The following is a 16,359-nucleotide window of genomic DNA, read 5'->3' on the forward strand; positions in this document are numbered from 1 at the left end:
CAGCCAGCCCACCTCACCTGTATTTTGGTCTTGGGACGCAGGCAGGATGCGACAGCTGCTTTTTTATCTATCTGAAGGCGCACCTGCCCACCTCCCAAGTGGTACTCCAAATACTGTACCTCCCTCTATCCAACCACACACTCCTTCGGGTTGCCAGTGAACCCACCAGCCTCAGGGACTCCAGGACCGTGGCCATCCGCTGCACATGCTCTGTTCAGGTGTAATTAACAGTAATTCAAAGGGAGAAAATCCCGTGGATGCCTGGGTCACCTCCCACATTGCAAAAAACCAATTTAATGCCTAGTAATTTATACAGCTCCTTTCGTGAGCAAGACATGAACAATGTGCAGTATCTCTTTCAAGAGATGACCTGAAACAGCGCCTGCACCATACTCCTTGCAGAAATGTTGTTCAGTGGCATAATCCACCAGATCTAATACAAGATAGCCCCATGCACTCTAGTTAAATGGCCCGAAGAGCTCCATACCAATGTGCTCAAAAGGGTCCTCCACTAATGGCAAAGGGCGCAAAGGCTCTTTTGGTATGGCCGGTCAGTTGACCAGCTCACATCCCAGGCTGGACACGCACCATCGATGCACATCCCCCCGAATGCACGGCCAATAATTTGGACCATAATTCATTCCAGAGTATTGTCATATCCCATAATCCCTGCCACTGGGTTATAATGAGCCGCCTGGAGATTCATTTCGCAGCAGCTCTTAGGCGCCAACAGCTGGGCGTGTTCCTCTTCTGTGCGAGTGTCACGACTCACTCGCTAAAGCCCATCTTTAATCAATACAAAATGCAGGTAGGTCAGCGCTGCATCAGGGCACACCGTGTGACCATCAATTCTTATCACTTGGTGAAAGGCTGAGCGTAGGGTGTCATCACGATGCTGTTCGAGTGGAAAATCTCCCATGGAGTGAATTACCGGAGCCGGCGGGGCCCTGCCATCTCCTTCTCACCAGAGAAAGCGTCCGACGACCCCCGCATCACCGCTGAGTGCAGCGCAGACACTACACGCCACTAAACGTTGTGAACACATCCCCAGCTGAACCACAAACCACACCCCGCCACAGTGATCTGAATGATCTTCATTTAAGTCAATGTGTCCAAACATAATTTAAAGAACAAATAATAAACAGTAGCACTTTTAGTGTTTTTATTAAGCATACTGAGTAACCCTTTATCTGACCACTACTTATCCTGAACCTTTTCCAAATTGCACATTGTGTTAATGCCAAGCTTTTCTGTACAGCAATGACAGACTCCAATTAGACTGCACTGCAAGTCTTGAGTTCATGGCTTCTCATTATATTTGTATACTAGTTTGCTTTGAATGTTTTTACAGAATCATCTTTGTTTCTTTTTCGTTCACAGCACAACCAACAGAGGGAAGCACAAGGTGAGAGTTCTTCAAACAAAGTGGCTGTGAAAAATAAATGTGTTCTTCATGGTAGATTAGACACGTTGCTTTCCAAGGGCAAATGTGTAAAGTTCCCCGCAAAGTTGCAAAAGGGAAAAAAAGGTGAAGGCAAAAAACTTCTGTGGGGAAAAACAATAAAAAGTGAAAAAGAAAAGTTATTCTGTAAGGTTAGAGCTCTGTGTGCATAAAACAGATGCATGCAGACACGTTGTCATGGTATCTTTTGTGCTAATCTTTTCACTGCTGAGGTTCCGTGTCATCCATTTAATGAAAACTATCTGTCAAGTGTTAAAATGTGAAGTCAGAGGTAAATGCTGGTATCAAACACTGGCATGCACATAAAACTCAGGAGAGAAGTGCTGCTTTGAGCCTAATAGCTGTAACGAGCTGATGTGCTGTCATAGCAGTGTTAAAAAAAACATATTTCTACAATAACAATCGCAAAGTAATTTTGGCAATATTATTCTAAAACTGCTGACAGATTTAGTGGATGTGCTGACAGTCTTAACACCTTGATTGTGGAAAGTGCTATTGATAGCTTTTCTTTAAAAGGCAGACTATTGACTAAACCAACTGGAAATGTGCACTCAGCAGAAATCTTCCTGAATGAGAAATTGCCAAGACCTCGCTGTGACTTTATCGCACACACACAGGCACGCAAGCACACACGTATATAATCATTTATGCACTCACATATGCGCACAGCAGAAATGTACACATACAGACACGCTCACACCTGTGTACAAACACAGGCAACTTCTTTCAGCACAGGAAAGTCGACAGGAATCCAAACTATCAGCAGAGGTTTCTGAACACACTTCCTAGAAGCACAGGTGGGAGACCTCATGGTTTCCATCAAGCAAGCACAGAGGGTAGAGAGAAATTATTCTGATGAGATCTCAAACCAAAGGGTTTTTTTTGTCTTTTTTTGTAGTTTTAATGTTTTTTTTCATAGACAGAACTAAAAACAATAGAACTGCACACAAGGTCAGTGTGTAAAATATAGTACAAAAAGCAGTATAAGCTACAAAGCTAAGAAGAACAAAAAACAGCTTAATTTTCCAGCACAACCCCCAGATATTTGATCGGAGCACCAGGGAATTCAGAGGCCAAGTCAACACCTAAATCTATTCCGAAACAATTTTTGTAGTAGAGTAAGAGCTATTAATCTGCCAAAGGACGACACTGCCAAATAAAATCTAAATCAGTGCAAAGACCCAGTATACTGCCCATAGCGTGCCTCTGCAGCCTTTTTTAAATAGTGTGTCCTGCTGCCACATAGACAGTCAACCACACGGTGTAACAGCAAATGTGACTCATCAGACCACGTCTACTTCCATTCACTCACATGCCTATTAAAGCACTTTCAACAGAGGAGATGGGGTCAGTGTGGGCTCTTTGACCAGTCTGTCGCTACATATCTCCACACACAGCAATCTTTCCTGCGTTCTGACACCTTTCTATCACTGACATTGTACAGCTTTTTCTTAAATGTGTGCCAGAATATCTCTCCTGTGGGACTGAAACACACGGGTCAGTTTTTGCTCTATACTTGAGTCGTGAACCCTGAGTGATCCTGAGTGATTATGGGTAGCTAGAACTGTCCTTTTTTTAAAGCAAACATACCACTTAGAATCTAGGATAATCTACCTCTTGATAAGTTCAGCTTTAACGATATAACTAGTGTAAGTCAAGTGTTTGTATATTGCGGCTAATTTCAGTGTTCATTTTATTTTCCTTATTATTGACTGGCGTAATGGATTTTACCTTTGGGGATTTAATAGGATGACTGCCTTTCATGCTTACGGTGAGCTGAAATATGCTTTGGAGAAACTCTAATTCTGCCCGTCAGTGTCTGGGTTTCTGTTCTGTAAGTGACTTTGACTGCTGACCTCCCCGTGGAGAGCAGGAGGCAAAAAGACACTTTCCTTAGTGGAATCAATAAACTATCAAATCATCATTTACTATGCAGACGCCTCACAGCAAATCATCTTAACTGCATGAAAGATGATTTCTGACTGCATCAATATCGAGGTCATTTCATGCACCTTCTCAGGAATGGATATTTTGTCTGCTGTTCATTTTACATTTCCAATGATTCAGAGTCAGGTACTGGATTATCATGTATTCATGCATGTAGAAAGTTTCATTCGTGAATGTCAAATATTATATGTAATATTTCCAAAAACACAACAAAAATAAGTAAAATGTACTCCCCGTGGCAGAGAACCACGCAGTTAGTATTATGCGCCAAGTTATGGCGTGATCTGCCTCCTAATGTCCCTGTACACCCACACAAGCATATTCAGCTATTCTGGCTGATTAGACCACTCCTCAGGTTGGAGGCAGTCAGACTTCTGCTTGGAATTATGTGAGGACTCTGTGTACAGATATGAGTACATGGAGTCCTCCCCCACATCTCAGAGCAAAGCTAACAGGCGAGGGAGGGAGCTGTCATTTATAGTCATACACACCCACACAGTTCTAAGAAGTCTAATCAGCAACAACAACAACAAAAAAAAAAAAACTGGAATGAACCTGTGGGCGTTCCATATGTGCAGGGCTTTAACAGGTACCACAACACTTATACAATGAAGATTAATGGAATTCAATTTGTTCTACTCAAAGCAATGACAAAAACAAACACACGGGTCTTCACAGAAACACTGTCCCCGTTTTTGTAATCGACATGCACCTCACTGTCAGTACATGCATACATTTAGACTTGCTTCATTTCCACTAGGGAGACATTTGCAAAGGATAATGGAGAGAAACCAGGTCTATTCTTTACTATGTAAAGTGTGCTAAGTTGATATATGTTACGATTTGGTGCTATATGAATAAAACTAAATTGCATTGCAAAAAAGACTTGTAAAATTTACATTACTACATTAGGAATTATAGATGAGGCTAATCCTAATATACTGTATGCATCATTGTGAGTCAGGCAATCATGTGATTTCCCTCTAGAACTGTATCAGCAGAAGCACTTCATACTTGGCATCACCTCTTGTCATTATCTGTGACATGTCATCTGGCATCTAAATGTTATAACGTCACAGTATCTCCGACTCAATGTCATGTTTGGATGAAGTGCAAGCATGACATTATCGCAGGCGTAATGAAATAATAGAGATGCGTTTACTTTCTCCACCACCCCTTAGTGATTTTCCCCATGGTCTGATCATAATCAAAGGCAACTTACCAGTTGGGTGACTCAGTAACTGGAACATCTGTCAAAAAGAGCAAAACAGCAAGCATGAGGCAAATTATCGAAATGAAGTACTACGTAAAAACTTTAAAATGAAACTTTACCACGTGATAAAAAGACATTTTGTGACTCTGGTGTATTTATTATTTATTTACTACTCATACGCAGAAAATTTCATAAACTAAATTTGTGTTTAGAATTTAAATAAACTCATGAGTGTTACTAAAAGTGAAGCAATATGTGTATAAACCACAGCTAAAAGTGATTTGCATGATTGTAATGTATTCTGATGGCATACGTTCTGTACAAAAAAAGGTGCTCTTAATCAAAGGCTACAATCAATCTCCTTTGGCACCTTTCACAAAAGCTTGAATCATCTAAGTGAGGGAAGAATCTACATTTTAGCTGCTCTCAGCCCTCGATTACATAAGACCTCCACTACACACTGTTATCGACACTCAGAATTCCCCTACGCATCTCACAGCCCACTTAACGGATTACCACACATACTTGCTAAAAAAGCTTTTTAATTAAGGACTAATCACTCCACTTTGTCCAACAGAACTTCTCCAAGACCTAAATCTCCCTCTTTATCTGAGCATGTAATTACCAGGGCCTATTTGGCAACATTAGCCAGGTAGTAAATATATCATACTTATATCTACATAAGTTCATCCAATTAAGAGGAAAGTTAACTCTGCTCTCTAGCGCCTGTCTGCTTCGGGCAACAATTAAATCCTTTTAAGGAGAGATTAAAGCCACAAGCAACTGGTTGAAGTCACTGAGACTCTGTCTTGCTACAGAAAACAGATCAGATCACATTAAGTGATGAAAAAATCACATTTACATCTCAGCTTACCTGAGATGAGCTATTAGGCATTGGTATAGTAGGTGCAGTTCACCGTTATGCCCAGGGGCAGTTTAATGGAAGTTGCGTAATATAACACAGGGCTGGAGCTTGTGGGTTTCACAGGTGAAAAATATCAGAACAGCAACCTTCACTTTTGTGGATAAGAAAGCTCCATTTTATTACATTTGTACTTTCAGTTGTACTTTAAGGGTACTTTTAATAGAGTTTTGTAACCAGAATAGGTATCATTTTGATGACTTGAAACCCCTGTACAGCCAACCAGACAGTCATTTTCACTTATACTGCTGACTTTATTCTATTTCATACTTCTATCTCACTACATTTGACAGACATTTATTTGCTTTTTAGACCAAAAGACAGGAGGATGTAAAACTTTGAGTGCAAAGCTTTGGATGCTTATTAAAAACATTTTTATAAATTATACAGTATTTCCACATCTGGAAATTTTTACATGAGTAATTATAATCCATCCACCCATCCATTCATTCTCTTCTGCTTATCTAATTCAGGGTCATGGAGGCTCATGTGCCTACCCCAGCTGTATTGTAATCTAGTACTAAGAAAACATAACAATGAAAACAGACTAAGTATTGTTATGAAGGTGGTAAATCCATGATGTAGGTTACACAGTCATCGTGTTTGCAAAAGATTCTTGGGAGAAGCCAGGAGGAGAAACACCCAGCCTCAGGGGGCAGATATTACACCAGATGCCCATCCCGAGGAAGGGAAAAAAAAGTCTGTGCCAAATCACACATGTGATCCATGTCCTGTCATAACCCCTTGGGAAACAAAAGGGCAGCTGAAAGTACCTACCGACTCTGTGTAATTCACTGAAGTCCTTAACTTCAATAATAGCAAAGCAGCAAGCATGAGACAAATTATTAAAGAAAATGAAATAGAACTGTAAGATAAATATGCACAAATAACCACTGCATGCTGAAAGAGAAGCTCTCTTCACCTATACTGGTGAATTTTACTAATAAAAATGAAACATGCCTAGGGCTCGTCCGGGATTTGAACCCGGGACCTCTCGCACCCTAAGCGAGAATCATACCCCTAGACCAACGAGCCACGTGTATCACACTGCTGTTCAGGCTAGAGGTGTTCAGAGAGTGCTCTGGGTGTCGTGTTACCTGTTTTCGGGATACAATGTATAGAAAAGTAGCTATACGTCTAAGAAACAGCATTGTGCATCTCTTACCGCGACAGTCTTTTACTACCTTAAAAGCCGATGACCGCTAACTGCTGTCCATAAACTAGTTTATGCGGCTGCCCAGTGCTGAGTTTGAGTAACGTCATATCTAACTATGCCAGCTAGTTTCGTCAATAATTTCAGGACATGGATTAGATTTTTTTTTTTTTTTTTTTAAACACAAGTAAATTACTCTTTTTAGATATTTCTGTTCATATCCATTTGTTTACCTGTGTCCATTTTAGAGGCTTTACCAGAATGTCTAGCCTTACCGCGTGCCCAATAAAGCTGTTGATGCAGGGTTGTACATAGATGAAAAGACAGTTCGCAAAAAGCAAAAAACAAGGAATATAACTTCCGTAAAGAACAAGTTAACAGCTACCCACACGATCGCCGCCCGAAGTTACCTTGCGGTAGCTCGTTGCTGTGAATGCAATCATATACTGTTATTATGCAAAGGTGGATTGTGTCTGCAGGCTGCTGTTGCTCTGTGACAAGCGTCGGCATGTTGGCTGGCGGTTTGCTAACATTGAGGAGTGCCAAACATGCGGCCGGAGGCCACAACTTGGGTCCACTTTGGATGGCTAGCATTACGTTTTAATAAAATGAATATCTTTATCTTTTGTGGCGATGCCAGCATTGCTGTGCAGGTGTGAAAATGTCTGGAAAATTATACGTAATTCTAGATCTAGACAAGTTGTTTGAAGCACAAAGACTGTAATTGTCAGTTTTTGTGCCTCTCCACTGTGAGGCTTACATTGTACCGCATGGCAGTAGGCTCTCAGGCTGTTCGTCATCTGTTTTGTAAATGGAAACTGCCTTAAATCAGAAGTTAATTTTACAGGAAATAGCCTAATACTTTCTGATGCCTGGGGAATTTTTTAGCGAGCTGAGCAAGAGCGGCCTTTCACTTGGTTTTTTAATAAAATCCTCCTCTTAAATTAAAAAAAAAATGGAAGGAAAAAGGCATTTCTGAAAGTTATTTTTCTTAATATATGGTATTGCACAATCATTTCAATTGAGACCGACTTGGACTGTATGCAGTCCATCACCCAAAGTGAGTATGAAATCCCATGGTCTTTTATCTGTTTGATGTGTGGCTTTGATATGTTTGATAGAGTTAAGTTTTGTAGTGGAAGATAAAAAAGGGAGTAAATGGGTGGTCTTAAAAGGATTTCAAAGGGACTATCTGTTTCAGTTCAAATGTAAAATTGGCAAATCCCTTGACATTTAAAAATATTTTAAAAATAAATAAATAAATAGCACATGTGCTTACTATAAATAACTGTTTAAAGAAGATTGCTGACTTTCCTGCTAAAAAATATAATAACCATAATCGCACAGCCCCCAGTGTACACATTAGATTGGTCAATTACGTATGCTTTTTTGTAGAATTTATTTATTGTTTTACAAAATACATAACTAAGAAGCCACATGAGCATTTGCCTGATACCCATTTTACTTCTGGAAACTAGTTACCTGTGGTAGAAACTGAAGCTGGATCCTTGGTGGCAACGCTGTCTGGTCCAGCAGAAGGTGAAGTTGTAGGAAGCCGTGTGCTGTCAGTAAATGTTTGAGAGACGCTGCCTGATGTCACGTTGTCTTCATGCTTTGATGCTTGGACAGGTTTGACACAGTCTATGATCGTCTTACTGTCTTCCTGAAGTTTATCCTCATCTGTACTGTCATCAAACTCAAACTCTTCTCCTTGCTCCTCGTCATCATCCTCTCCATCCTCTTTTAGCAGTTGCTGAGACACCACAGTAGACATAATCGCTGAAAAAGAGTGAAACGTCTAGTGTAAATGGTTTTGTTTATAACATTTTCATAACAGATAATAACTTAGAGAACAAAACAAGAAAAAATATCGTGTCCACATAATCAAAAAAGATCTCAGCATTGAAAAAGATAAGGTTACTTGACACACTGAATGACAGGGTGATACTACACTCCAAGTAGAAAGCAGAGAAACGGTGGTGATTATATCATCCCAAGTCTAATAATAAGCTGCTCCATCACAAAACATTGTGCAGACATTAAATATGTTGTTTTAACTCCCATCACTGCACTTTTAATACCAGGATCAAGGCAAAAAGGTAAATAAGCTCGAAGATTGGAATGTTGTCTTAACTTTGCAAACATACCAAAGCTGCTTAAGAGCCACAAAGAAGTAGGAGATAAAGATCTGTATTTTACTAAACAACACCAATCCGGAAAAAATGAACTTTTAACCTTGCAGTGTGTTCAGAACAAAAGGATGAACAGTGGACTTTTTTTTGTAGAAATAAGATTCATGTACACTTTTTTAAATACTAAGGAAATGAAGGCATTCACACAACAGATAACTGTTTTATGAATGCATAGAGAACACTGTAAGAAGAAGCTGAATTCATGTTGTCTTCTCAATAAATACATTATGATTTTAGAGTCTTTCATACTGGTACACATAATAAAGGCCATTTCATTGTGATTTTGCAATCACACTTTCAAAATTCTGTTTTATTTTGTTGTTTTATCATTTCTATGACACATTCCCACAAGGTACTAAATTGCTCCGCACAATTATTAAATATGTTGTACTTACTCCATTTCGGCCCATTTTAGTGCACCACTCCCGAACCCAGCATCTGCTTTGCATTTCGATTAGCACCAAACTGCTTCCAGTGCTGGAACATTGCTGGGATTAGGGGGGCAGTTTGTCAGACTGCTTTGGGAAAATGACAGCTAAACACGGGATGGCTGCACGGGAACACAGCCATGAAACATGATGCTTGAGGATTGTAAAAATCATTGTGAGCAATTTTGTTTGACCTGGATACAAGGATAATGTCTGTTATGGCTCTCATTAGCTTTTACTGCATGCTGACAGCTCAATTTGGATGATGTTTATTTGTGCTGTGCTTCTGGTTTAGTGATGGCTTTCAATCCTAAAGCAAATGTGTTTGAAGAGTAGGTTCATTAGTTTTCATTTTAATCTTAAAACACCAATAACATACCAACATGAACACTAGAGTGTTATTTTTTTTTCTTTCTTCTGTCCATTTTCCTTTTCGGGTAATTAAAATAACACAAAATAACTGAATGTGTTTTTAAGTTGGTGTTTTATTATAGTCCACTCTTTGCATTGCTGCTAAAAAAAAGGAAAAACATTGCTTCTGGGAACACAGGATATTCTGCAGAGGAAGGCCGTAGACTAACTTAAGAAGCTATCATGTTGATTCATCTGACTTACCTCATGTTAGTGTTAGATAAAGTTAAGCATGCATTTTTGCAGAAACTGGAAATGGTGATTTTGGAAGTGTTTTTTAAGGAACACAAGGACAGATTCAAGTCCCCAAAACTTAACAATAGTTTTAGGAAAATGTTGGAATATTGCTAACATTTGTGGGTATTTAAATTAACACAAAACAGAACAATTTAATAGCGAGCACAAGCCTTTCCTCAGAAACTGGTTCTCTGCTTGTTAACAACTGCATGCCAACACAGCCTTTGACCTCTTTCACAACCTCTGTACCACATACACAGTTTCTCCATTCGGCCCACTCCCTGGTCAACTCAACAATGACTCTTTTGTGGATCAAAAAAACTTCTGTTCTGTCCTCGAAAAGCATTGTTTCTACATTCGTCACTGCGGTGAGGTACTGATTAATTCACTAGACATTTGGATTATGGCTGTGTAGCCTGTATCTCTTTGTAAAAGAAAGGAGGATTTTTTAAAGGAAAAAAGTAGCAGGAATGCATGAATGTTTCAATAGGGTTTGTGCAATATCACAGTATTGCATTATGCTGGTGTATTTAGAAATCCCTTTTAAAAACATTTTTTTAAAAAGACCCTCCTCTTTCTACTAAATTGATACTGCATTCCATGACCTGTATTAAGGTCACGTAATGTACATGAAAATGCCACCCGAGGGATGGTGGTGGAACATTTAACAGAGCCTAGCTACCTGTTGAAATATGAGACTGTGAGAATTAAAGTGTACCTAATAAAATTTGGGGGGGTATTCTGAGTGATAAAGGTGAGCTAGCCAACACAGATACTGCTTTGTGGACTATTTTATAAAGCTGCGACTAAAGAGAGTAAAACCTCAAACTGGTTCTCCATTCAGCTCGCTGGTGTACAATAGCATGCTGGAATGGGTCTTCAAGCAAAAGAAAGCAGAGGTGTCCTGAACTACCAATGTCATTATCAGTTAAATACAAATTTAGATTTTGAGTAATGAGCTATTCTAAAAGTAACAAAATAATCACAGGGAGAGAGAAAGGAGACTTACACTGATAGTGTCACTTACATTCACACATGTACACTCGACCACTTCTGGAGGTTACACAAAAATACAAAAAATGCAAGCAGAAAAAAACATTATAAAACCACATCAGGAACCATTATGCAACCACACACATTTTCTCAAGGTGCAGAAGTCAGCTAATAAACGCACCACACACTGGAACAGTTGGGGTCACTGACTGTCAGCAAAGAATCTCTTCAACACTTTTCCGTTTGTTTGACAATTTTTAAGTGAGATCATGCTTTAAAGCTACGGCTTCATGAGCTGATGAATGACCTCTTATGAGAGGTACTTCCCAAAGTTTGAATTGCATACACTCATGTGCTCCGAAATCAGTGTCTTCCTAAGTTAAGCTAAGTGATAGCACTGAGCTACTATTACCCAAATAATGAACATGAGCTGGGTTGTTACTGCAATAACTTATCAGCAATGGTGTTTATCTTTTTCTTTATGAAACTCAATGTCTTAGTATTATTTACAGCAGAATTCAGCTGAGTGGTCAACAGTGACCCTTTTGGAAAGGCTTGGACAGAGCCCCCCATTATACTTTTCAGTATTCTTGTTTATAGCTATAATGGGGGAGGGGAACTGTTGGGGTACAGTGCCAGTCATTGACTGTAGCACTTGATAACATAATTAGTTTAACATAGTAGCCTATCTGGTGCCAGCTAGCCAAGTAGCAAAGTTCAATCATTTAGTCAGCCCACTGTTCATACCTTTCCTTCATACTGGTTCATTTTATTTATGTATTTATTTAGGTGAATATAAATTTAACCATCTTTATCATACACATGCCAGACTGAAATGTTAGTAGGGTAAAAACGTAAAATAGTGAAAAAATAAACATCAGCCAAGCTTAACACTAAGTTTATTGGAAAGTTTCTGCTGCCATGCTTCCACAGATAAAAGCCTTACTGGATGGAGAATCATTCTCATTTCTTCACTACAGACTTGGCCTGAGCCAACACATGAATGACAATGGAAATATTGATGTTTATGAATTATTTCAAGACAACAGGATAGCTGGTGGCTTAAACTAAGGTTCTGGTGTGAATACTAATAGAAAACTGCAACCCAGAATCTTTAACTTGAAATAGCCCCCTCAGAATTAAAATGACAGGTATTCTGAGCAAACTTTCTTTGAAAGAAAGCATTTGGACAAGCCATCAAAAAGATTCAAGCTTAGAAAAATAAAGAGCCCCAGGAGTGGTTCTGTGTGAAAGCTATTCTTGTGGGGAAAATGAGATACATCACAGAATAGAGATGAAACCACCTCCTACACACCCTGTCCCTGACCTACATAGGGCTCTGAAAACTCCCTCACTGTGTACCAAATGTGGTAATGAGAGGAGGGATGTATGTGTACAGGGAAAGTGGAATATGCGTGTCTTTTTTACGCTTAAACCTTGGTGTGCCAGGACACACATTTACAGAGTACCTTGTAGCTGAAACCTTGTCGTACTTTAAATGTGGCAGTTGTTGGATTTGCATATTTAGTATTGTTCTCGTCTGCATTTTATTTCCATTCAAAGTGTGCTGTCTTTGATTACTGAGTGAAATCTTGTGGGTCCTTGGCATCCAATTTGTGCTCCATGATTCCATCTCATCTCTCTATTGTAGTTTACTTAACAACTTAACAAAGCAGTAAGGATGTGTAATTTTCTTTAAAAATGAAATTAAAATCACAGAGTTTAAAGTTAGAAGAAAAAAACAACTGCTGGGCTTCATATTTAGTACTAGACCAAATACAGATAAACCTCACAGCCAACAGTCAGTGGCTGACTATATTGTATATATCTATAGACAGAAGCAAAGAACAGCAGCTGGTGATGACTGAATAAACAGCATTGGAAAGATCCAACAGAGAGTCACTGAGAGCACCACTACTTTAGGGTTTTCCTTTACAGAAAGTGGCACACAAACACTCAGCAGACAATGAGAGACTAGCAGACCATTGACAGGAACAAACAGTGCCAGGCAGAGATGATTCTGCCGCTGGCATTCCTTCCTTCTTCATCTTTTCTTCAGCATCCCGGTGGACTTCCTATCAGGAGATATAAATGTGACTTGGCCAATTTAGTAACTGCAAACAGTTCTTTGAGAACAAACGGAATATGTCTTTCTTTGGCTGTCAAAAGGCGTAACAATTTGAGTGGGAGGCTGTTCACAGACATTTGTGGATTTCATGGATTTGCTTACACATAGACTTGCCCTACCAAAGACTTTGAACCCAAAAGATAAGCCTTATTGGTTTATACTTTATGAATGATCACGAGAGATTCACAAGACGCCTGTGCCAAAGGCCATGTGCAATACAATAACACACTGTAAGCACAATATGATAAGAGGGCTATCTTTACACATTTTTGATCGTTTATTCCTACTTTCTCCCAGATCTGCTGTCATGTTTTCACTGTTCAGACATATGGGGATATATTATTCATTCAAGAACCATTTTGGCCTTCATATGCCCTCTGCTGTACAGAGATTTGGTGGTAATGTCAGCTCACAACAGCGCATTTGCTGGTGATGTCACATTAATCAAGGAAACAGTAGAACTAACTGCGACTTCCCCATATCCCATTTGTTTACACAGCACAATAGTGGGCAAGACACGTGTGTCCCTTACTGTTCAAATGCTGAAGAATATCCTGATCCATGAAGTAGCTTTTTTTTTAACCAAAACATAATGTATGTTAAGTATAAAATATCTGCAAAAACGTGTAAGACTAAGTGACTGCTGTACCTGCATAGGCTTGAAATGGATTGTTGATTAATGCAAACTAGCTCAAATTACTGTAGTATCTATGTTAATTCCCTTCTCTTTTATTTTCACCTGTTCTTTTGCAAAACCATTACAGATGATTTTACGTGTAATCTGGGTGTCTCTATATGACTTGATTTACCTGTGAGGTTAATAATACGTCACTAGTTGGAGGATTTGACAGAAACATATGTAGGAAAGGTTAAGTTCAATAAGTCCTGCAGTCAGCCATTAGAAGTGAATGAAAGCAATTACTCAAAGGTCTAGAGGAACATTTTAATCAATATGGTGTTATTCACCTTACAATTCAAATGTTAGAAAACAAAAGCCCAAAGACATTGCCTGTATCAAATGTTGATATATTTCTTCCGTATACATGCTATAAAAAAAGAGTTTCATCCAAGATTTGGAGCCTGTTAAGGAATATTCAAAACCTGTTTTGTTCCAATATGCCAGTCAGATTTGGATAGGCCTGCTGAATTTCTGGAAAAGTTAAATAGGCTAAAGGATCTTAAAAAGCAAACCATCATGCCATGATGGGTTGCAGAATCATTTCTAAGGCTTTGGGCCACCAGTAATCCACAGTGAGTGAGCCTGAAAACCTGCAGTGAACCTTACCAAGAGTGCCTGGCCTACCAAAACTACTCCAAGAGCACAGCGACGACTCAACCAGGAGGCCATAAAAGAACCCAGAACAACATCTAAAGAAGTGCAGGCCTCACTGGCCTCAGTTAACATTAGTGTTCACGATTCAACAATAAGAAATAGACTGGGCAAAAATGGCATGAGTGGGAGAGTTCCGAGATGAAAACCACTCCTGACCAAAAAGAACGCAAAGGCTCATCTCACATTTGCCAAACAACATCTTGATGATCCCCAAAACTTTGGGGAAAATATTACTGATGAAACAAAAGTGGAACTTTTTGAAAGGATTGCGTCTCGTTACATCTGGTATAAAACTAAAAGAGCATTTCATAAAAAGAACATCACACCAAAACAAACGTGGTGATGGTAGTGTGATTGTCTGGGGTTGATTTGCTGCTTGATGACTTGGGATCAAAAATTCTCTGCTCTACCATAAAATTCTGAAGGAGAAGCTCCGGTCATCAGTTCATGTCCTAGAGTTCAAGCGCACTTGGGCTATGCAGCAGGACAATGAAATGAAACACACTAGTAAGTAAACCTCTGAACTGCTTTAAAAATGGTTTTGAAGTTGCCTAGTCAAAGTCCAGATTAAAATCTAATTGAGATGTTTTAGCACGACCTTAAACAGGTCATTCACACTCAAAAACCCTCCAGTGTGGCTGAATTAAATCAATTCTGTAAAGAAGAGTGGGCCAAAATTCCTCCGCAGTGATGTGAAAGACTCATGGCCAGTTATTGCCAACACTTGATTGCAAGGGTGCCGCAATCAGTTATTCGGTTTAAGGGGCAGTTACTTTTTCACATGGGGCCAGTTACTTTTGGATAGCTTTTCTCTCATAGTAAATTAAATCAGTGTTAATAAACTGGGTTTTGTATTATCTTTGTTTGTGTTTGTCTAAAAGTTTGTTTGATGATCTGAAGCATGTAAGTATGACAAATATGCAAAAACTAATAAGAAACCAGAAGGAAGTTTTTTGTGTTTTTAGATTCAATGTCTCCAATGTCTACTGCATATAATCATCAAAAAAGACACCCCCTTAGATTTTTCAGAGACACGCCTGAAAAATCATAACATTTATCACAAGTGTTTCTAAATATCAAAGCTGTCTGATACATAAAGGGGAATTCTCCAGTAACATCAAATACTCAACAAAAATCCCTGTGTGAAGTGCTATTATGAGCTTGTATGATGTATGCTGTAAGTGTTGTACTGATTTGTTCTTTGTCCACATAAAAGATAGTACAGACTAATACTGGAGCATCCAAATATAGCGGGAATAATTCCCTGTTCCCAATAAAAACTTCTGAATGGCTTTCCTCTGAGTTCCAAGTAGATGTCAGTCTCTTCTATCTGATCTTGCTCCAGGCTAGAGCGTAACAATAAAAACAGCAACTGGGACCACAGAACAACAATAGTAACTACACTTAGGTAAATCTAAAATGTCTTATGTAAACAATCTCAGACAATTCCGTTTTTGATATGTGCAGTGACTTTCTTAGATTTCTGCAGTCTGCTGTTGCCTTTGGCATTAGATTTGACATTGTGTTTGTTTGATGTTTGCTATTGTGCACTTTAAAGTAACAAGGCAAACTTTCATTGTCAGTGCCAAACAGGGGTGGCTGCTCTTTTGATGTGCCAGTCAAATCAGAGATCACATATGAAAATGTGCTCTCAAATGAAAGAATGTCTATGGTTTTCTTACGAAATCTCAAGAAGTTCTTTTAATAATAGTGCAATTAAACCTTCCTGCAATTCCATTAAATATGTAATTTAATTGAAATCTTAGTTTCATAAGATCTGACAGAAAGAGACTAGTCAATACTACAGAGGTCAGCGTGCCCTAATCTTTAGTTCCTAGTATTTCTTACGTTCCAAAATTAGAACTCTATACTTGCATAACTTAGCAGTATCAGACAGGTTGGCACATCTGTGCAGAAACAACATAGAAGATTTTAAAGAA

General features: G+C 39.0%; 1 protein-coding gene and 1 non-coding gene across 4 annotated transcripts in view; both read right to left on the reverse strand.

Annotated features, from left to right (window-relative positions):
* Positions 1 to 16,359, reverse strand: part of arhgef10la (Rho guanine nucleotide exchange factor (GEF) 10-like a) — a 111,346-nt gene that overhangs the window by 90,754 nt on the left and 4,233 nt on the right. For all 3 annotated transcript variants that reach the window (XM_063473623.1, XM_063473624.1, XM_063473625.1), the window contains exons 2-3: positions 8,180 to 8,476; positions 4,632 to 4,659 (exon numbers count right to left, since the gene is read on the reverse strand). In XM_063473623.1, the coding sequence (XP_063329693.1) occupies positions 4,632 to 4,659; positions 8,180 to 8,471 (320 nt within the window). In that variant the 5' untranslated portion in view covers positions 8,472 to 8,476. The remainder of the gene's footprint in view (positions 1 to 4,631; positions 4,660 to 8,179; positions 8,477 to 16,359) is intronic.
* trnap-agg (transfer RNA proline (anticodon AGG)) lies at positions 6,508 to 6,579 on the reverse strand. The gene has a single exon. It is a non-coding gene; the product is annotated as a tRNA-Pro (tRNA).

The sequence above is a fragment of the Pelmatolapia mariae genome, linkage group LG5 (assembly GCF_036321145.2).
Source record: "Pelmatolapia mariae isolate MD_Pm_ZW linkage group LG5, Pm_UMD_F_2, whole genome shotgun sequence".
Classification (NCBI taxonomy): domain Eukaryota; kingdom Metazoa; phylum Chordata; class Actinopteri; order Cichliformes; family Cichlidae; genus Pelmatolapia; species Pelmatolapia mariae.